Below are 20,454 nucleotides of genomic sequence, written 5' to 3'. Positions count from 1 at the left end.
AATGTAAAGATGTCCCATTTTCACGTTTTGGAAAAGTTGATATTGTTATAGCCTAAGAGCAGTACTGCCCAAGTAGTCCACAGTGATTGCGGTCCCTTTCATAATGTTACGTGGCTTCTTTGCAGAAATCGACAGGCTGATCGCTAAATTTAGATGAACTGTGGAGGCCCGCAAGCAGCTCAGTCTTGAAAAAGAACAAATTTCTAGGACCCATACTCCTGATAACACAACTTCATACAAAAATATAGTAATCAAGATGATGTACTGGCCTAAGGATAGATGTCAGGATCAGTGTAATAACAGTGAGAGTCCTGAAATAAATCCTTACAGTTAGGTCATTTGATTTTTTTTTTAATATTTTTTTAAAATTTATTTTTTTGTTTATTTTTAGCATAACAGTATTCATTATTTTTGCACCACACCCAGTGCTCCATGCAATCTGTGCCCTCTATAATACCCACCACCTGGTACCCCAACCTCCCACCCCCCCAGTCATTTGATTTTTGACGAGGGTGCCAAGACATTTCAATGGAGAAGGAGTAGTCTTTTCAACAAAGGGCGAAGGGTGTTGGGACAACTAGATATCCATGTACGTGGTAAGAAATTAGACCCCAACTTCATCTTGTACACAAAAAATAAATGTTCCGGTGACGTGGATATAAGAGCTGGAACCGTCAAACTTAGAGAAGAAAACATAGGAATGGGTTTTTGTGACTGTGGATGAGGCAGTGCTTTCTTCGACATGACACCTAGAGCAGAAACAATAAAAGATTAAGAAGACTTCATCAAAAATAAAACATCTGTGCTTCCAAAGAAACTTAAAAGTGGAAAGAAAAACCCGCAGAATGGGAGAAGGTATTTGCAAATCCTTTTTCTGATGAGAGATTCATATCTAGAATAAATAAAGAATTATGAAAGTTCAACAGTATAAAACACAACCCAGCTTAAAAATGGGCAAAGCTTTTGAATAGATACTTGTTCGAATATTCACCATGACCCCAAGAAGCTTATGCCGGGGTGCTCAAGATCATTAATGCTACTGCTTCCATGAACAGATTGATTTCCTTTTCCTATCCCCTTATTACTTTAAAGCCGTAGTTTGTTACTCTCTTTTAAGTAGTACTGTTTAGTAGAAGGATTGCGGTCTTTAGAAACACGTATCCATCTGCTGTCAGTTGCAGGTTCTTTTCTTGGACAGGGTTGGTGGTTATGAGTAGATTTAGGGAGCACAGGGAGAATTTGGAGGATCCGGAATGTGTGGGTCCCTTCTCTGCAGTGTGTCCCTTGAAGCTGGGCAGCAGGAGCCCGTGTTAGGTGTAGAATCTGCTGTGGCTTTCCTTTTCTCAGCAGGTAGTATTGTCCTCTGCTGCAGCCAGCCAGGTTATCATTAAATCCTCTGTTGTAGCAAAGACTACAGCTAATTGTAACAGGGACTTGGGTTATAACAGCCCTATCTCCTTCTAATGTCCTCTGGGTGCTTAACTGTTGGCTTTGGAGAGAATGTCTCTGGCTGGCACATGTGCTCCTGGTAGCACAAATCAGTAGTATTTATTTACATAGAAGCTGATTTTAAAGGGCATTTAAGGAAACATACTCAAAAGATCAGCCCTAAACACAACTCTGAAATCGAGGTAAATCTCTGTTCTTTATTGCTGATGTGCGTAAGGTAAGAGTGGTGTTCATAGCCTGCTGTGTGACTTCTTGGAATGTAAGTTGGCAGTGTGTATCAGGAGCTCTAATAGACTTACCCTGTGGCCTTGACTGAAGTAGATAGTCAGGAGGTAGATAATCAATAGATTATTCAGCACTAGAGCAGGAGCTAAGTAAAATTTGTTCCATCATCATGTTGAAATGGTGTGCAGTGATTTTTCAAGCAGCTCTTAACAACTTAGGGAGGAGGTGTAAGAGCACATTAGTTCCTGTGATGTCAAGAAAATACAAATGAACAGGAAAGAGATTTGAAGGCGCTGTATCAGATTATGAGGAGAGATTCATGGTGACTTACAAACCATAGCTTTTTGCCTATTTGATACCTTCTGATTTAAAAAAGATTTTTGTTGTTCAGTTTCTTTTTTTTTATTGTGGTAAAAGAAATGTGATTTTAAAGGGCATTTAAGGAAACATACTCAAAAGATCAGCCCTAAACACAACTCTGAAATCGAGGCAAATCGATTTCAGTGTGTGTATATATGTGTGTTTATGTATATAAGAAAATTTATCATTGTAATCATTTTAAGTGTACACTTCTATGTCACTAAGCACATTTCCATTGCTGTGCAACCATCATCACCACCCCTCTCCAGAACTTTGTTTTCCCAGTTGTATCCCCATTAAAAGCGAGCTCCCCGTTTCTGCTATCCTCCAGCTCTTGGCTACCATTATTCTGCTCGCTTTCTTCATGGGTTTGACCAGTCCAAGAACCCACTGTGAGTAGCATTACCACTCAGTCCCTGCTGACCTTACATCATATGTCTTAAAGGTGGTGGCATGTGTCAGAACCACCTTCCTTTTTAGAGCTGGATAATAATTTGGTAATTTTCTCAGTTTTTGATGGAGCTTGCATTGTTTCCACCTTTTAGCTACTGGTGAAGGACCTAGAAGTGGATTGTTAGATCATATAGTAATTCTTTGTTTAATATCTTGGCAGATTACAAAATTTCCCAGACTTTTAAAGAGAGTTTCAAGGGGTAGAGCTTTCACATTGAGAGAAAAGTTCCAAAACTAACACAGGGATTCCTGTACACCCTTAATGAAATGCACTCAGTGGCTTACGTGTTGGCCCATTTATCGTTTTCTCTCTAGCAACAAGCATGCATGCACATAAACTGTGAGTGCGTATTCATTTTTTTTTAAACCTTTGAAGATATGTTGAAAACATCGTGTTTCTTTACCACTAAATATTTTGGGGTATATCTTACGAATACAGACATTGTGCCATAAAACCATGGTACAGTTAACAAAATCAAGATGTTTGATGTGGATGCAATGCTCATACTACATTTGGAATCTGAAAATAAATTAACACATAATTGAAATAAGCTGTGATTTCAGGCTTTCTTGCAATGTGTGTTAAATACTGAAACGGGCTTTAAAGTGTGTTTGTGTTTTTAAAGGGAGAAGTTTGTCAGAACTTGGAGGAAACAATGCCATTATTGGTAAGGTTGCCTTTCATTTATTTTCTTTCTCTTTCTTTCTTTCTTTTTCTAATTTATTTATTTGATGGGGAAAGACAGAGCAAGAGAGGGAACAGAAGCAGGGGGCGTGAGAGGGAGAAGCAGGCTTCCTGCCGAGCAGGGACCTCATGACCTGAGCTGAAGACAGATGCTTAACGACTGAGCCACCCAGACACCCCTGCCTGCCTTTCATTTATTTTCTGTTCAGAATAGCTTTGGTAGCTCAGATGAACATACAGAACTCTAATAGAAACTCATCCCTCCTGTGTTGCATGCGCCTAAGATGTAATTTTAGTTTTCAGGTTTTACTTGGGAGACATGATGTAAAGGTGTGAGGCAGACATGACTAGGAAGGACAGGTGTTCATGTTAGGAAGTGCTACCTGGGGCTTAGAGCTTACACCTGAGACTTTATAGTGTGGCATGATTTCTTACTTTTCTCCTACTTCAGGAGAACTAGCCACGTTTCTCTAGAATAAGTGAGTAATTCTTACACGACTTCCTGATTCCTTTATATTTTAAAATATTTTCTTGTCTGAATGGATACTGAGTGCGTTTATACCGGGAAAGAGCCCGCCCTTAAAGCATTTTGTATCGTTTACCTGTAGGCTCGGAGTTGACGTGATTCTTTTTTTTTTTTTGGTTTTGGCCACAAAAGGAAATAGGGCACCAGCCTGTTCTGGATAATGAACATTAGGAGGATGATTGCTTGCTGGAAACATGGATTTTGTGATAAAAACCAAATTTGGTAATTTGTATATTGCCATCATTATCATCATGTGTAAATGCCTATATATTTGTGGTGTACACCAGAAATGTAAAAAGTTTGTAGTGATGGCTTTATTCTGGTTGAACCCATCTAGTTAAAGAGCGTGTATTCAAAAATACAGTTAACATTTAGTGACACTGGGTATTCACAGATACTGTGTACAGCTGTTTGATCTGAGTTATTTCCTTTAATCCCCACAGTAATCCCGTGAGGTAGATGCCATTATTAATCTCCTTTGACATCTATACTGGGCTAAAGACCTTAGAGCTCATTATTATGCTCTTATGTAATCCTCCCTGGAAGAATAGTTGCCCTGTGATGTGAGCATGCTTCTGTTGCAGAGGAAATGCTAGTGCTCCTTACAGAGCTTTCTGAGAGCATCATTTAGTCCCGGTTAGCAGGTCTCCTTGGTGACACTGATGGGTATCTCTTTTGTCTCTCTAAGCCTTTGAAGATGCAGACCTCAGCTTAGTCATTCCATCAGCCCTCTTTGCTGCCGTGGGGACAGCTGGCCAGAGGTGTACCACTGCGAGGCGCCTGGTGAGTGTTTCCGTGAGGGCACATGACATTGAATGACATACAGTCCCTCAGTATCACATTGTACTGTTAGGACACATTGTAGAAGTACTGCTAGAGACCTGTATTCTGCAGATAATGGTTGGCACATCTGTGGTCCTTGCTCAGGGTGCTGGTGCTGATCAACCGGGGTCATAGCCTCACCCTCCACTCAAACTAAAAGCTGACTCACACTCATTGATTAGAGTATGACTTGGACTGTTTTCAGTCTTAAACCTAGAATGATCTGGACAGAGTCCAGTGTCACTTAGAGAATAAAGTCAGGTCAGAGTTCAGAGAATTTGCAAATCATTTGCTAAAAAATAGCTTTAGGTTTTTTTTTTTTTAAATATTTTATTTATTTATTTGACAGACAGAGATCCCAAGTAGGCAGAAAGAGGAGGAAGCAGGCTCCCTGCTGAGCAGAGAGCCTGATGCGGGGCTCGATCCCAGGACCCTGAGATCATGACCTGAGCCCAGGGCAGAGGCTTAAGCCACTGAGCCACCCAGGCACCCCCCAAATAAGTTTTGATGAGATGTAAGATTTGGCTACATTATTGACTTCTTCTTCTTCTTCTTTTTTTTTTTTTTTTTTTTGATAGTGAGAAAGAACAGAGCAGGTGGGGCAGAGGGAGAGGGAGAAAGAGTCTTAACGAAGGCAGTTTCCATGCCCATTGTGGAGCCCGACGTAGGGCTGGAGGTCATGACCTGAGCTGAAATTGGGAGTTGGTCCCTTAACTGAATGAGCCACATGGGTGCTGCTTGTACATTTGACATTTTAAAAATTACTGAGTTTTCCTCCTTTAATTAAAAAAATTTTGCAGGTGAATTAGAGGAATTGGCTTTTTGTTTTTATTTTCACCCATGGTGAGTATGAACCAATTCTTTATAAGGTTGACATAATATAAATTAATTAGACTGAAAGATACCTAGAATGTAAATCTCCTTTTTCTGTAACTTTTCGTATTCATTTTTCCCCTGTATACGACAATTGATTATCTGTAATCATTTGTTCCATAGTTGTTCCATTAGTTGAAGTTCTCAAAAAAAAAAAAAAATCTGAGATGTGATGTTCATAGAATAGTTAACAATTTATTGAATTTGTTTGCTTTAAACATTTACTACACTAATGCTGAGAAGAAATCAGTACTCCAAAAAATGAGATGGAAGTCAAGCATTTGTCTATTCAGCTGAGTTTTATTTTTCCTTTGTGTCTTGGGGCAAGTGTACATAATCAGGCTCTGTACTTAGTGTTAAATGTTAGAGGATGCTATTAGTCACTGCCCAGATTGGTTTCCGCAGGGACAGTTAGTGGTATGTAGAACAAATCCATCCCACAGCTCTCCGTGACTGTCAGTCCATATGCTACATGGAGACCAACCCAGAGAGTGGATGGCTTGACAAGTTCATCTCTATCCGTGGGAGTGTAGCACAGGATGTTATTACATCCTACCTGAATGAGCCCAATGGCCGTGCTCCTGGTTGAGGTCTCCCTCTGGAGCCCTGCTTGGCCTGAGAGCTAAGGGCATGTGACACAGCAGCAGCCCCAGGCTGCCCGCACAGCTGTGGTGTGTGTTCACCATGATTAGCCTAGATAAACTTGAGGTTCTCTGGTAATTAAGATATCAAGTGCTCTAGAACAAAAAACAGGCTTTAATTGATGTGTGAAGCTTGGCCACATAAGTCCTTAGAATCTTGCTAAACACATGGGTTAAAATTTTTTTCTAACCTCCACTGAGTGGGAATTACTGCCTTAATGTAGTTAATATTAAAATTAGAAATTATCTAATACTTAATTTGCTTATGTTTTCAAGAGGTCACAGTGTTTAAAAACCATTATGAGTTGTAAGTCAGGAGTATTAAGGAAAATTGCACATTGTTAATTTGTGCATTTTACTGTTCCCTTGAATGTTTCCTTTTTTCACTTAGTTTTTACACGAAAGCATCCATGATGAAGTTGTAAATAGACTTAAAAAGGCCTATGCACAGATCCGTGTGGGGAACCCATGGGACTGTGAGTATCTGGTTTATTTCAAAGATGTTTGCTTTTAACAACTGGTCTTAACAGTGTTTCTGATCTTATATTTTCTGTTTTTCCTTTCCTGAGAGGCCTGAGGGCGTAAGAAGTAGGGTCATTGGGCACTTGGGGTATCACATCTGCTCCTAGTTTAGGATTGTGAGTGGGTGATGGCAGCTGGTGGGTGAGCTTAGGTCTTGGTGTTCAGGCAGGATGACTTGGATGAGCTTTTCTCTCTTCACTCTTATGATGCTCATGGAAGCCATCACCATCCTCGTGGAAGGCTGCAGGAGGCACCTAGCTGATTTTCCTGCTTTCACTTCTCCCTTCCAGAGAAGCCAGAGTGATTTTTTTTCCCCCCAAAGATTTTATTTATTTATTTGACAGACAGAGATCCAAGTAGGCAGAGAGGCAGGTAGAGAGAGAGGAGGAAGCAGGTTCCCCACTGAGCAGAGAACCCGATGCGGGGCTCGATCCCAGGACCCTGAGATCATGACCTGAACTGAAGGCAGAGACATCAACCCACTGAGCCACCCAGGCACCCCCAGAGTGATTTTTTTAAAAGATGTAATTAGATGACAAATCACATGCCTGCTTCCTGCACTCCAGTGACTCCTAATTGTTCTTCAGCTAAAACCTGAATTCCTTCCCAGTCCCTCTGGATCCGCTCATGCTCTTTCATGATGTGACTTCTGCCGCTGTTTACCACCCGCACCATGACTTCTGTGGACCTACTCCCTGAGCTCCAGCTTCTGTGTTCTTCTCACAGAGCTCCCGTGTCCCAGGCTCCGTCCCGCTACCCTTTCCATTGGAAATTCTCGTTACCCGCTTTCCTCATGCCTGGCGCTGTAAGATGCCACCTCCTCACTGAGGCGTACCTGAGTCTCCCTTCTTCCTCTGCCCCCTGGTCACCTTTAAGGCTCTGGATTCCAGCAGCATCCATCTCTGCTGGTTAGATTCCACACCAGCTCCCAAACCTGTGAAGTTTTAGAGAGTGATTCCATGGTCATGAATCAATGGATCTTGCGTTTTTAATGCAGTGCTCTGATTCATTGATAGCCATTCCTTTAACTCAGGGCTTGACAGATTTGGCCTTCCCCCTGTTCACATAGAGCAGCTTGTTCAGGACACAGCCCCACCTGCTGGTGTCTGTGTCTTCTGCGGCTACTCTTGCTCCCCTTGCAGAGATGATGGTGGTGCTGGTGTCCATGTGTCCTGCAGAGCATTCCGTATTTCCTGTCCTTTCACGGGAAAGGTTGCCTGACCGGGGCACTGTATGAAGACATAGGGCTGTTCATCGGAAGGGCTCTTCTAACAAGAAAATGATGCCATTCAGGGTGAGATTGAGAGCATTCCTTTTTCTCTGCAGCTAATGTTCTCTATGGGCCGCTACACACCAAACAGGCCATGAGCATGTTTCCGGGAGCAGCGGAGGACGCAGAGAAAGAAAGTGGCACCGTGGTCTATGGTGGCAAGGTAATGACACTAAGCTCAGTAGTGACACATTTTGCTTCCTTAGCATAAGCAGGGCTCTGGGCAGATGGGCGAAGGGTCTCCTACTGCTGTCTTTGTTTTTCTCCATCATACTTTTATAAGGGGGAAATCAGTGTTTTGGTGAGTGACAAAGTCAAATGCATGGAACACTTCTGGAGGACACACAGGGAACTCAGGGCCATGGTTGCTTTTGAATTGAGTCCCTGGGATTGTGTATGGAAGGGACACCTGCTTTTCCTGGGGTACTAAAGACTTTGTATTTAGAACAGTCAGAATCCGTATTTAGTGGCTATTTTTAAAAGGCAGGGTATCCAAAAACGGGATACTAGGATGCCATAATAGGCATCTTTGCTGCTAGCATTTTCACCAGAAACATTATTGTTGCTTAACTGATTGTTTATAAAGGCAATTTTGGCATAAAGGGTAATGAAAATCATGAACATAACTGGTTGGCTGGTTGGTTGGTCACTGTATTGGCCTAATCATTGGGTTGACTGTTAGGTTTCATTTCTCCTTGATGTAGTTTCCCATTTTTATACTATGTAAATCTTAGTCCTCGTGATGGTCTGTGCAGTGGTGCAGAGTTTTGAACTCATTTTCCACAGAACTGTGGACTTTGCATTTCCCACAGAACCTTGAAATGTCTGTCAACAGACATGAGAGAATATGCCAAGCACAAACAAGGCAGAGGCGTTCACAGTGCAGAACAAAGCTCAATTAGAAATATGCATCCTAGTGTTTGGAAACTGATGCCTCTCTTAACAAAGGAAGAAATTGTAGCAAAAAAAAAAGAAAAAGTATGATGTCAAACAAGGAGTCAAATCAACAAGCGAGAAAATGTGTAATACTATAAATGAGAGATTTTGAAAACAAGTAATTACGTACAATCCACAGAATCAATTATTTGAACAGTATTGACCTACAGTTTTTTTTTCCTTTTTTGTTTTTTTTTTTTAAGATTTTGTTTTTTTCAGAGAGAGAGAAAAAGAGCACATAAGCAGGGAGAGGTGCAGGAGAGGGAGAAGCAGACTCCCCACTGAGCAGGGAGCCCCACGCTCTCAGGACCCAGATCATAACCTAAGCCTAAGGCAGATACTTAACCAGCTGTGCCACCCAGGTCCCCCACTGGGTCCTTTAAGCAATAGAAATTTACTTTGCTCACAGTTCTTGGGGTTGAGTCTAAAGTACGGTGCTGGCAGGGTTCATTTTTGGTGAGGCCTCTGTTGCTGGCACACAGACCACGCAGACGCCCATCTTCTCAGTGTCCTCATACGGCCTTTGCCTTGAGGGTGGAGAAAATAGGTCTCTGGTATCTCTTCCTCTTTTTGTAAGGTCTTCAGTTCTTCCAGATTCAGGCCCCACCTGTGTGACCTCTTTTAACTTAATTACTTACTAAAAGCTTCTGTTTCCAGTTTCAGTCACACTGGTGGGGGTTCAGGCTTCCCCATAGGAATTTGGGATGGGGATATGATACAGTCTTCAGATGCCATGTAGTCCTATTTTTATGTTATATAAACTTGTTAAAAAGCCAGCTATAACTGCTTTTTTTTCAGTGTCACTTGGTCATGTCAACCTGTGACAGGTTTTGCTTCTTCACTTTCTTTTCTGTTTTTCTCTGACCAACCAAGACAGACAGAGGTTATTTTTATTCATGATGGGAAGTTATTTTGGGGAAATGATTCATATGTATAAATGGTGTTTATTTTTTTTCTCCAAAGTATAGGGAAAGGTTGTGTCCTCTGACCCTAAGTACCAAAAAACAAAACACCTTCATTCTTTCTACTTTATTTCTCTACTGAAGGTCATGGATCGCCCTGGCAATTACGTAGAACCAACAATTGTGGCAGGTCTGGCCCACAGCGCGTCCATTGCACACACAGAGACGTTTGCTCCGATTCTTTATGTCTTTAAATTCAAGGTAAAAATGGATTCTGTTTCCCATTTCTCGAGTTTGATGGCTGCCTTTGTGTGTCATCTGCTCTGAGCTGTGTAGGCCTTGTGGTCAGCTTCCACATGGAAGGGACCAGACCGTCCCATAGCCTCAGTGCTGAGCATCAGCAGACAAGTGACAAGCTGCATGCAGTCTTCAGACCTACCACAGTTGTAACCTGTATCTGTGGACAGCCTGTGGAGGTTTTAGCAGATGGTAAAAGCTGGAGGGTCTCCTTCCCCACCCCACCTTCTCCTTCCCCAGACAGACTAGAGCCATGCCAGCCAATACTTAGTGATCAAATCAAGGTTTAAATATGCCATGATTAATAGTTTAAGAAAATATTAACAAGAATTATATCTTACTACGGTTAAAGGATTACTTTTTATTTTTACTTACTTATTTATTTATTTTTGAAAAGATTTTATTTATTTATTTGACAGAGAGAGATCACAAGTAGGCAGAGAGGCAGGCAGAGAGAGAGGAAGGGAAGCAGGCTCCCTGCCGAGCAGAGAGCCCGATGCGGGACTCCATCCCAGGACCCTGAGATCATGACCTGAGCTGAAGGCAGCAGCTTAACCCACGGAGCCACCCAGGTGCCCTTACTTACTTATTTTAAAGATTTTATTTATTTGACACAGAGCGAGACAGCGAGAGAGGGAACACAAGCAGAGGGAGTCGGAGAGGGAGAAACAGGCTTCCCGCTAAGCAGGGAGCCTGATGCGGAGCTTGATCCCAGGACTGTGGGATTATGACCTGAGCCTAAGCAGATGCTTAACTGACTGAGCCGCCCAGGTGCCCCTTAAAGGATTGCTTTTCAAAAATCTTGATTTAAATTGTCATCTTATTTCATGTCTTGTGACAGGAGAATTTCATGTTTTGTATTTTGTGTATGTGAGTGAATTCTTAAGTAAATTATTTAGTGTGTCTTGCTTAATCTGTAAAATGGGGGTAATACAAAATCTGTATCGTTGGATGAGGATTAAATACTTAAATGTGTGCAAAGTGCTTCGGTCAGTGTGTTGCATAGAAGAGGAGCTCAGTAAGTAGTAGGTCTTAGATGTAGCAGCTTGAGTGGAAGCATGTCCTCCTCTGTTTCTCAGAGTACAATTCAGGGAAACAGAATTAGTAAGATACTGAGGTTTTAGTTAACTTCTGTGTGTGGAGATTACATTGGTACAGCTCATGAAATGGACTCTTGTGAATTTTGACGCAATTGCTGCATCCTCTAACAGCTTCCACTGTCCTTTTTAGAATGAAGAGGAAGTCTTCGCCTGGAATAATGAAGTAAAACAGGGGCTTTCCAGTAGCATCTTTACCAAGGATTTGGGCAGAATCTTCCGCTGGCTTGGGTATAACTTTGTCTGTTTTGAGAATTTACATAAGCTTAGTTTGTGTCACGAGTGGGCTTAAAAAAATAGAAAGAAAGAAACCATTGTAGTTGAAAATCCCATTTTTGAGCATGAAGAGTCTTAGAGGTTTTGCTTGGATTTTTCAGTTTATTTCTTAATTCCTATCTGTTGCTCTCAACCTTGCTTCCCTTTCTACACACACCGAAAGGATCAGACTGTGGGATTGTGAACGTCAACATCCCCACAAGCGGGGCTGAGATCGGAGGTGCATTTGGGATGTAGAGAATTCCTGTTCTACGTCAGGGGCACATGGTTGGGTATCATAACAAAATGCCATGGTGTGGGTGGCTTGAACAACAGAAATGGATGTTCTCACAGTTGTGGAGGCTGTAAGTCCAAGGTTAAGGTGTTGGCAGTGCTGGTTTCTCCTGAGCCCCCTCTTTCATGACCTCGGGTCCTGCGGTGGCCTTTTCTCCATGCCCGCCTGTACATGCCTGGTGCCTCTTCCTTTCCTTGGACACCAGTCCTTTTGTTACAGGCCTGCACCTTTGTGACATCTTTCTTTGGCTTTTGACTTCATTCAACCTTAATTACCTCTTTAAAAGGAGCTTTTGCCAAATACAGCCACATTCTAAGTTTTGGAAGTTAGGTTGTCAACATAAGTATTTGGGGAGGGGACACAGTTCAGGCAGCAAAGGAAAAGGAGTAGTAGCTTTTAGAAAAGTTTGACCAAGAAACCGAAATAATGGGGCACCTGGATGGCTCAGTGGATTAAGCCTCTGCCTTCAGCTCAGGTCATGATCTCAGGGTCCTGGGATCGAGCCCTGCATCAGGCTCTCTGCTCAGCAGGGAGCCTGCTTCCCTCTCTTTCTCTGTCTGCCTCTCTACCTACTTGTGATCTCTCTCTCTCTCTGTCAAATAAATAAAATTAAAAAAAAATAAAAAGAAAGAAACCGAAATAATAGAACTTGGTAAGAGTCCGGTCTAACATGCTTGAGAGGAGCTTACTGCCGTATTCAGAGTGATGATCCAGAACCTGACTCTTTTTTCTCAAACTCTGCATCACATTGGAGCCAGGGCCCTTAGCCTAGGATATGTGACCCCTTGAAGCAGTGACATCTCTTTTTTTGGGAAGACGGTCAGTGACCCAAAGAACATTTAAGAACCCCTGGCTTTAGAGATAAGCCAGATTTTGTCACACAAAAAATTCTGTTTTTTTTGTTGCAAAGGGATGTGGTGTTAAACATTAGTTTTTATTTTAGATAAAACACTAATGTGTTTTCTTCCACTGGGTTCTGCTTGTATTTTCTCTTAATAAGCCTTGAGTTCTTAATGCTTAAATTAAGTAGTAGTTTGTTTTTTTCTTGAAGTCAACCCTGCCAGCAGTTGGGTTTTAAGCATTTCAACTAAAAATGAGCGAAAGTAGAGTAAAAACAGATGACCTTGTTTATACTTACATATACATCTATATATGTATAGAGCAGAACACGCATGTGTTAATACCTCCAACATTGTAAATAATTCGAGGCACTTTTTAGTGTTTTCGGACCAGTGTTTGCTGTACTTACTATTCATTACATCAGTTTTGGGGAAAGGTTCCTGCTTTCCTTCAGGCTTACCCCTGCGCTGTGCTCTTGAGTAGGCTGTGTGCCCCCGTGTCCAGCTCTCCCCCTGCAGGGCTTTAGTGCCTGTTTGTAGCCCACACTACTTTGTGCACCTGACTCTTACTCCCTGAAGCCCACACAAGTTAATTTTTATTTTAAAAATTTTCTTTAAAGATTTTATTTTTATTTATTTATTTGACAGACAGAGATCACAAGTAGGCAGAGAGGCAGGCAGAGAGAGAGAGAGGGAAGCAGGCTCCCTGCTGAGCAGAGAGCCTGATGAGGAGCTTAATCCCAGGACCCAGAGATCATGACCCGAGTCTAAGGCACAGTCTTAACACACTGAGCCACCCAGGCACCCCACAAGTTAATTTTTAAATGGGAAAGGGGATTCTCCCACTTTTCTCTTCCGGCTTCATTCCCAGAGGCAGCTACTTGGAAATTACTAAAAGGAAATTTACCTTAATTCACTGTAGTTGTTTTGTTTTGTTTTGTTTTTTATTAGTTTTAAATAATCTCCATCCACTATGGGGCGGAACTCACAGCTCTGTGCCCCCATGCCTCGTGATCCCTCGACTGAGCCAGCCAGGCGCCTCTCCTTCAGTCTTTCAAAGTAGTGTGCTTCAGTGCTTACTCTTCTCCGTTGTAGACATTGTTTGTTGACCCTCTGTTAGCATAGATGAACCTTCTTAAGCCTCCGTCTTCTGTGTGTGTAGCATGAGGTCTTGCCGGGTGAGGTCAGGAGGAAACCAGAGGAAGCAACCACGCTTCTGTGCTCTCCCCGTCACAGTCACACAGGATGTGCTTCCTTCTTCCAGCAGTGGGTTGGGACAACAAACATGACATTTTCTCTACCAGGAAAACTTAGGAGAAGCTCTGCATCCCAGGTTTTTGTTGGAGGCTGGTCCCTGAGGCCTCCTTTCCCTGGCACATACTGAAACTCCAGACTCCCTGAAGGAAAGGAGGGGTTTCACATAAACCACATTGTATCAGAGCAGCTGAGGCCCAGTAAGAAACTAATCATTGAGGGGCAGTTTGCTACCCATGGAGGGCTCTCTTCAGCAGCTGGGTTCCCACATGCTGCGGTGTTGCCGACAGACCTTCTCTGCCTGTCCTGCACAGTTTGCAGCAGTTTTTCCTCAGACATTTGAGGTTGTTAATTCATTTGCATTATTGCTGGTGTCATGGTTGAAGAGCCCAGTCCACTTCAATTTCTGATCTCTTTTTTTTTCCTATTTCAAAAATACGAGGTGTCCTAGGTTTGAGATCTTTGTAAAAAATTTTCTTAGACATTGGGCCAGTGATTAGCTTCAGAGTGTTGGGGCTTAATAATTTTCAGTGCTGGGTCTTTTTTTGACAGTTTTTTTTTCCCTTTCTCTCTCTCTCTTTAAGGTTTTATTTATTTAGTGTGTGTGGAGGTAGAGGGGCATAGGGAGAGGGAGAATCTGTACTCCATGCTGAGGCTGACTCGGGACTTAGTCTCACTATCTGGAGATCATGACCTGAGCCAAAACCAAGAGTCAGATGCTTAACTGATAGAGCCAGTAAGGCACCCTCCCCCACCTTTTTTTTAATGTACTCTCTGTACCCAGAATGTGGCTTAAACTTAAAGCCCCGAGATGAGGAGTCATGTGCTCTATGGACTGAGCCAGCCAGGTGCTGCAATTATTCTCTTTTTCTAATGACTAGAACTATTATTTGAATAATATCTTATCTCTTCAAGAATCATCTGATTTTGTTATCTTTTCCCTTCTATTTTTCATCTTTTTTAAAAAAATATGGGCAGTTTCCTCAGATTTTCACATATTTTAATTTTTATAAAAATATCTATCTAGTTTATAGAGTACATGTGTACTGGGTGAAGGGCAGAGGGAGAGGGAGAGAGAGAATCTCAAGGAGACTCCCCGCTGAGCACACAGAGCCCAACACAGGGCTCGATCTCAATACCTTGAGATCATGACCCGAGCCAAAAATCAAGAGTTGGATGCTTAACTGGCAAATCTACCCAGGTGCCCATAGGATTTTATTTTTAAGTAATCTCTGTTCCCAGCGTGGGTCTTGAACTCATAATCCTGAGATCAGGAATCAAACACTCCACCAACTGAGCCAGCTGGATACCTGCTCAGATTTATCTATCTTTTTTTTTTTTAAGATTTTATTTATTTTATTTGACAGACAGAGATTACAAGTAGGCAGAGAGGCAGGCGGAGAGAGAGGAGGGAGCAGGCTCCCTGCTGAACAGAGACCCCGATGCGGGGCTCGATCCCAGGACCTCAGGATCATGACCTGAGCCGAAGGCAGAGGTTTCAACCCACTGAGCCACCGAGGCGCCCCTCAGATCTTTCTTGTAGCTCTTCTGTTAAGTGTTTTCTCCTCTACTGTTAACTAAAAACACTACCAAGACTTATTTCTTGTGCTTTGATAGCACACTTGCACATAATACCCTTCTCTTATTTTATGGAATCATTACCTTCTTATGTTATAAGGCCATTAATGTAACATTTCAGAACATTGTAAAAGCTGTGTATAGTTATTATTGAAAATTATATATAGCTGAGCTTAAGTGTGAAATTATATTTCCACTGTCCAGAAATTTTCCATCTTAATATCTGGTCCAGTGGTAAGGTTGGTTTTCTTTTGCTTCTGGCAGATTTACTGCCTCTATATGCCTTTTTTGTGTCATCCCCCCTCCCACTCCCCACCCCCACCGCCTTAGTTCTTTTTTGCTGTTTATTTGGTCTCTCATCTTTCTTAATTTTTTTTTAAAGATTTTATGTACTTGACAGAGAGAGATCCCAAGTAGGCAGAGAGGCAGGCAGAGAAAGGCGGGGGGGAAGCAGGCTCCCTGCTGAGCAGGGAGCCCGATGGGGGTGCTCAATCCCAGGACCCTGGGATCACGACTGAGCTGAAAGCAGGGGCTTAACCCCCTGAGCCACCCAGGCACCCCACTTGTCCTTTTTTTATAGAGGAGGCCTATACTCTGAGCTAAATGTGAACTCATTGGTCGGCTAGCTCTAGTCTCCTTTTGGTGTGTTTCTCTCCATGCTACCAAGTAGGTGCTGCACCCAGAAAAACTGCTCATGATTTGTGAACTTCTCGTGTATTTCTCTAGGAGGAGAAAAGCACACTGGAGGTGGCCACGAGTCCGGTAGCGATGCCTGGAAACAGTACATGAGAAGATCCACTTGGTAAGAAAAGGCTTTGGGAGGGTGGGTTTGAGCTTGCGCCATTGGAACGTGCTTTTCTGCTTTTCTACTGTATGCTCTTTCTTCGTACTGCTTCACTTCAGCTTGGTTTTGTAATGAAGCGCAGCTGTCCCCTCCCAGGACATCTGTCCTATACTGTTACTTGTCTCCCTTGGTTGTCCCACCTCAGCTAGTGCCCAGGGCTCGACCGTGAAACCAACTCAGTTGTGGTTTCTGTCTGGAGACACCAGAAGAGCAGGACATTGGAGGGTCAGCCAGTAGGAGAAAGTGGGAGAAGCTGGACTTGGGGTTTTCTCCTTGGTTATGGCCACCACCCCTGTAGGTGGTAGGGGCAGCAGCAGAGGGGAAGTGTGCAGGACCCTTGCAGGCCAGAGTAGTGAGCATGGCTCTTGACGGTGCCTTAGCTTGTTTACCCAGCACACACTGGTGGCTGGTGCCGGAGCCTGCTTCAGGGAGGGTTTTACTAGGAGTTGGTTCTTCTACTTGTGTGCTATTTTTTATTTTTTTATATGTTTTTTAAAAGCTTATTTTGGGGGGCAGAGGGTACACGAGCTGGGGGAGGAGCAGAGGGAGAAAGAGAGAGAGAGTCTCTAGCAGACTCCAGTTGAGCACAGAGCCCAGTGTGGGGCTGGATCTCATGACCCCAAGATCCCAACCTGAGCCGAAATCAAGAGTTGGGCACTTGACCAACTGAACCACCCACGCGCCCTGCTTGTATGCTGTTTTTTCTCTCCCTTAGATAGAAATGATTTTCCCAAGTGTATTAAAACAATATGTGGGTCAGGCCCTTGTGATGTTCCAGAGCAGAGGTTGAGGATCCCAGGATGCTCATTTTGGTCTCATTTCTTGCTTCTCACTAGCCCCCTAACCTCAGGTGGATTCTCAACCTTAGTCCCTTAGAGCTTCCGTGACTTGATGTCTGTCTAGAAATTCTGAGGAGCTTTCGGCTGTGCTTTAAGTCTCAGACATATGCACCCTCTCCTGGTTCCATTTCTTTGTTGTGGGTTTTGTTTGTTTCCTGGTACCTGTTCTTCAAAGTCAGTTATGTTCTTTGACTTTCGTTGCGCACCTGAGATTTAGAGTGGATCCCCAGATTGTGCCCCAAAGACTACGAATAACGTATTTGAAACGTGTTTTTCCGGATTCTGTTCTCTCCTTTGTCTTTTCTCTCTCATGAAACTGGATCTGTACTAACCTTGTTTTGGATCTTAACTTTTTTTCTTTACCAACTTGTATCTTGGGACATTTCACCTTGTTATATACACAGATGTGTATATAACAGGTATGTGTATATAATAGGTTTTCTTAATGACATTAAATATTCTATATTATGTATATACTGTCCTTCATTCCATTTTTTTTTTTCCTTCTAGTACCATCAACTACAGTAAGGACCTTCCTCTGGCTCAAGGAATCAGGTTTCAGTAAAGGTGACAGTAAATTGGTATTACTTCAGATCATAAGTATTCTTGGACCTCTTTCTTCTGAAGAAGATGAAGGAAGTTAAGATTTGTCCTGAATAAATGCATCATTTTGATTATGATGGTGGCTAGTCTCTTAACCCTGGGCCCCACTTAAATCAAGAGACTTAATTTTTAAAAAAATAAAACTAAATTGTCATGATATAGCCATATTTAATAAAAGGTAGGATGAATTTTTTACTAGTAGTTGATGAGTTCCTGAATTTTTTATTACAGTTTTTTTTAAAAAGGAGTAGATGCAATAGGAGGAAATTGGAAAAACACAGAATAGAAAAGGGAAGAAAATAGAAGTCTTGGTAGATGCAGGAACATCTGAGTGTGAGTATTGACTGACATTAGCCTCTAGTGCGTGTTTGCAGGGAGTGTGTTTGTGTTCCTTGCCGGTAGATTAGTACAGAACAGCATCGATGTGGTATGACTTGCTGTGTTTGAAATGACTAAGGGTGTTCATCACCATTATGGCTTCTCTTGCTCGTACTGGCTTTGTGTCACCACAAAAAAGATACAGCACGGTGGACATAGGTTTTGTACCTGCCCGTGTTTATGGAGAGTATCATCTGGGTTTCTTATACAATCTTAGGGCATTTTCTTTATAACTACTATATTTGTGCGGTTGCCCTTGGATTGTTCTGGGAGAATGACCACTATGTATGTGGCAGTGTGTGGTTTTTGTGAAAGGAGGAAAGGAAGTTCACATGTAGAACTTGCAAAGCAGAATCTGCTTCCTTCTCTTGGGAAACTGAGCCCTTTGGAGTGGTTCATTTCAGCCCAAGGTTGCCTCTTGAGCCCACATTGGCTCTTGAAGGTCTCCTGTCTTCCTGGCCATCTATACTGCCCGGCTGGGTTAGACCTGGGCAGAAGCCTTCCAAGAAGATTGTATTTGTAAGTAATCGGATGCATTAGGATGTATGGAGAGACTTGGACAACCGGTAAAGACTGGGTTGAGTTATGACAAAGAAGTAAGCAAATGAAAAAAATGAAGCAATTGAAAATTCATCATGGTGAGAAAGTTATTCATATTATGTCCTGGAAGTAAGAAATAGTAACAAAGGTTGATGGAGGTAGGGAGGTAAATTCTGAAAGAAGCTTTGTCTCAGAAGGGCAAGAGGGAGGTCAGTGTGGAGATAGGAGGGATGGCTGTTTCTCAGAACATGTCTTAGAGAACGGTTTGATTCTTCAAGTCAAGAAAATATGTAACTTTGATTAAAATGAAAACCCAAACACACAAAAAAATGATGTTGGAGAACGAGGTGCTTGGAGTCATTCATTTCCAGACCTTCATTCCTCCATCCCCACGCCCAGAGCGCGCACACACACACACACACACACACTTATATGTACTCTCTGCTGTACACACACTTGTACTCTCTATTGACCTAGGTGACCTTGAAACATCTCATGAAATGATCCTACTGAAGACCAAGTTTTCTTCATTTTTTAAAGTCTCTCATCGACTGGATTATGCCATATTGCTATATCTTTCCTTTTAAAATAAGTGGTTCCTTAAGAAGATCATGGAATTTGCACATTAACTTTAAAAGTCTTCCTATGGCCTTGTTTTGCCCCCCTCCCTTTTTTTAGGTTTCATTGTTTAAGTATTTTAGCCCTGTCTTAGGGACTATAGTCCTATCTGAGGAAAGTAAAGCACCATTTAAAACACTTTGAGGAATCACATACTGATAGGCCATTATTATTTTGTGAAATTGTTCAAGGTGATTTTTGATTGAAATATTTTCTTATATCCTTGGTTTTCCCAGCATATTATTTTTAAACAAATGTTTTAAGATATAAGCTATATCACTGTGTTTGTTTTAACTTAAAGTTTTTTACATTTATAATTTCTTTCTTTTAGGTTCTTAAGGAGGCTCTCCATCCCTGTGTATCCGGTAAAGTCATGATACGGTGGCCCATTTTCTAGCATGCTGGGGTGACTGGCAGATCTAGTCTTAACATACAGAAATTGAGTAAAATTAATTGATTGCCTTTTTTTGAGACTAATTCATAATTTTTCTACATGTTTCTAATAATTATGAGGACCTATTTTTGTCATAATGCTTATTATTAAAAAAATTTGTGCTACAGTTGTCCCTCTCTATTCTTTTTTTTTTTAAGATTTTATTTATTTATCAGAGGAGGGGGGAGAGTGAGCACAGGCAGACAGAATGGCAGCAGAGGCAGAGGATGAAGCAGGCTCCCTGCTGAGCAAGGAGCCCGATGTGGGACTCGATCCCAGGACGCTGGGATCATGACCTGAGCCGAAGGCAGCTGCTTAACCAACTGAGCCACCCAGGCGTCCCCCTCTCTGTTCTTTTTTAGTGAATCAAAAAATAAACATCGCTTATTAGTATTTTTAACCAAGAAAGTTGAAATGCACATTTGTGTGTGGTGTTAGGGTTGTGTATTTTAAGGTGCTAGGGACCCTGTACTGCTTCTTGTGATCACTGTTTCTGTGGAGCCCCTCCTGACTGCTTGCATCTGGTACTGTAGCCATACTGCCATTTCCCAGCCCCCGTTGGGAGCTGTGGTCAGCATGCCAGCTTCACCGCTACAGTGAACCCTAAGTGCCTTGGCATCTTCCCGTACTTCTGCAGTCTCTGGAGAGAGCATCCCAATGACTGACCCCAGGATCCTGACTCTTGGAGTTCCATAGGCAGGCATTGGAATACTTGATTGTCCTGGCCTCCATTTTGGGAGGCAAGCACTCATGATGAAGACCTCACACAATAGAGATGAGGCAGTTTTCTCAAAGCAAATAGGGATGCTGTTCCTTTTTTCACTTCTCTCTTCAATGCTGTGCAACTACATAATATTCTTAATGGCATACTTTGTCCCTGGGAATGCTGAAGGGACTGAGGAGTCCGTGTGCTTGCTCTT

General features: G+C 42.4%; 1 protein-coding gene across 1 annotated transcript; it reads left to right on the top strand.

Annotated features, from left to right (window-relative positions):
- The first annotated feature begins 709 nt into the window (after nucleotides 1–709).
- LOC309862215 (alpha-aminoadipic semialdehyde dehydrogenase-like) lies at nucleotides 710–19,661 on the top strand. Its single transcript, XM_082725839.1, has 11 exons — nucleotides 710–855; nucleotides 3,114–3,155; nucleotides 4,387–4,481; nucleotides 6,426–6,510; nucleotides 7,883–7,989; nucleotides 9,809–9,925; nucleotides 11,192–11,289; nucleotides 11,490–11,564; nucleotides 16,007–16,081; nucleotides 17,473–17,535; nucleotides 19,433–19,661. The coding sequence occupies exons 1-10, from the start codon at nucleotides 846–848 to the stop codon at nucleotides 17,525–17,527; spliced, it is 759 nt and encodes a 252-aa protein (XP_082581965.1). The 5' UTR covers nucleotides 710–845; the 3' UTR covers nucleotides 17,528–17,535; nucleotides 19,433–19,661.
- The last annotated feature ends 793 nt before the right edge of the window (nucleotides 19,662–20,454 follow it).

This window comes from Mustela nivalis, assembly GCF_964662115.1.
Source record: "Mustela nivalis genome assembly, chromosome: 3".
NCBI classification, from domain to species: Eukaryota; Metazoa; Chordata; class Mammalia; order Carnivora; family Mustelidae; genus Mustela; species Mustela nivalis.
This window is presented reverse-complemented; position numbering and strand designations above follow the sequence as displayed.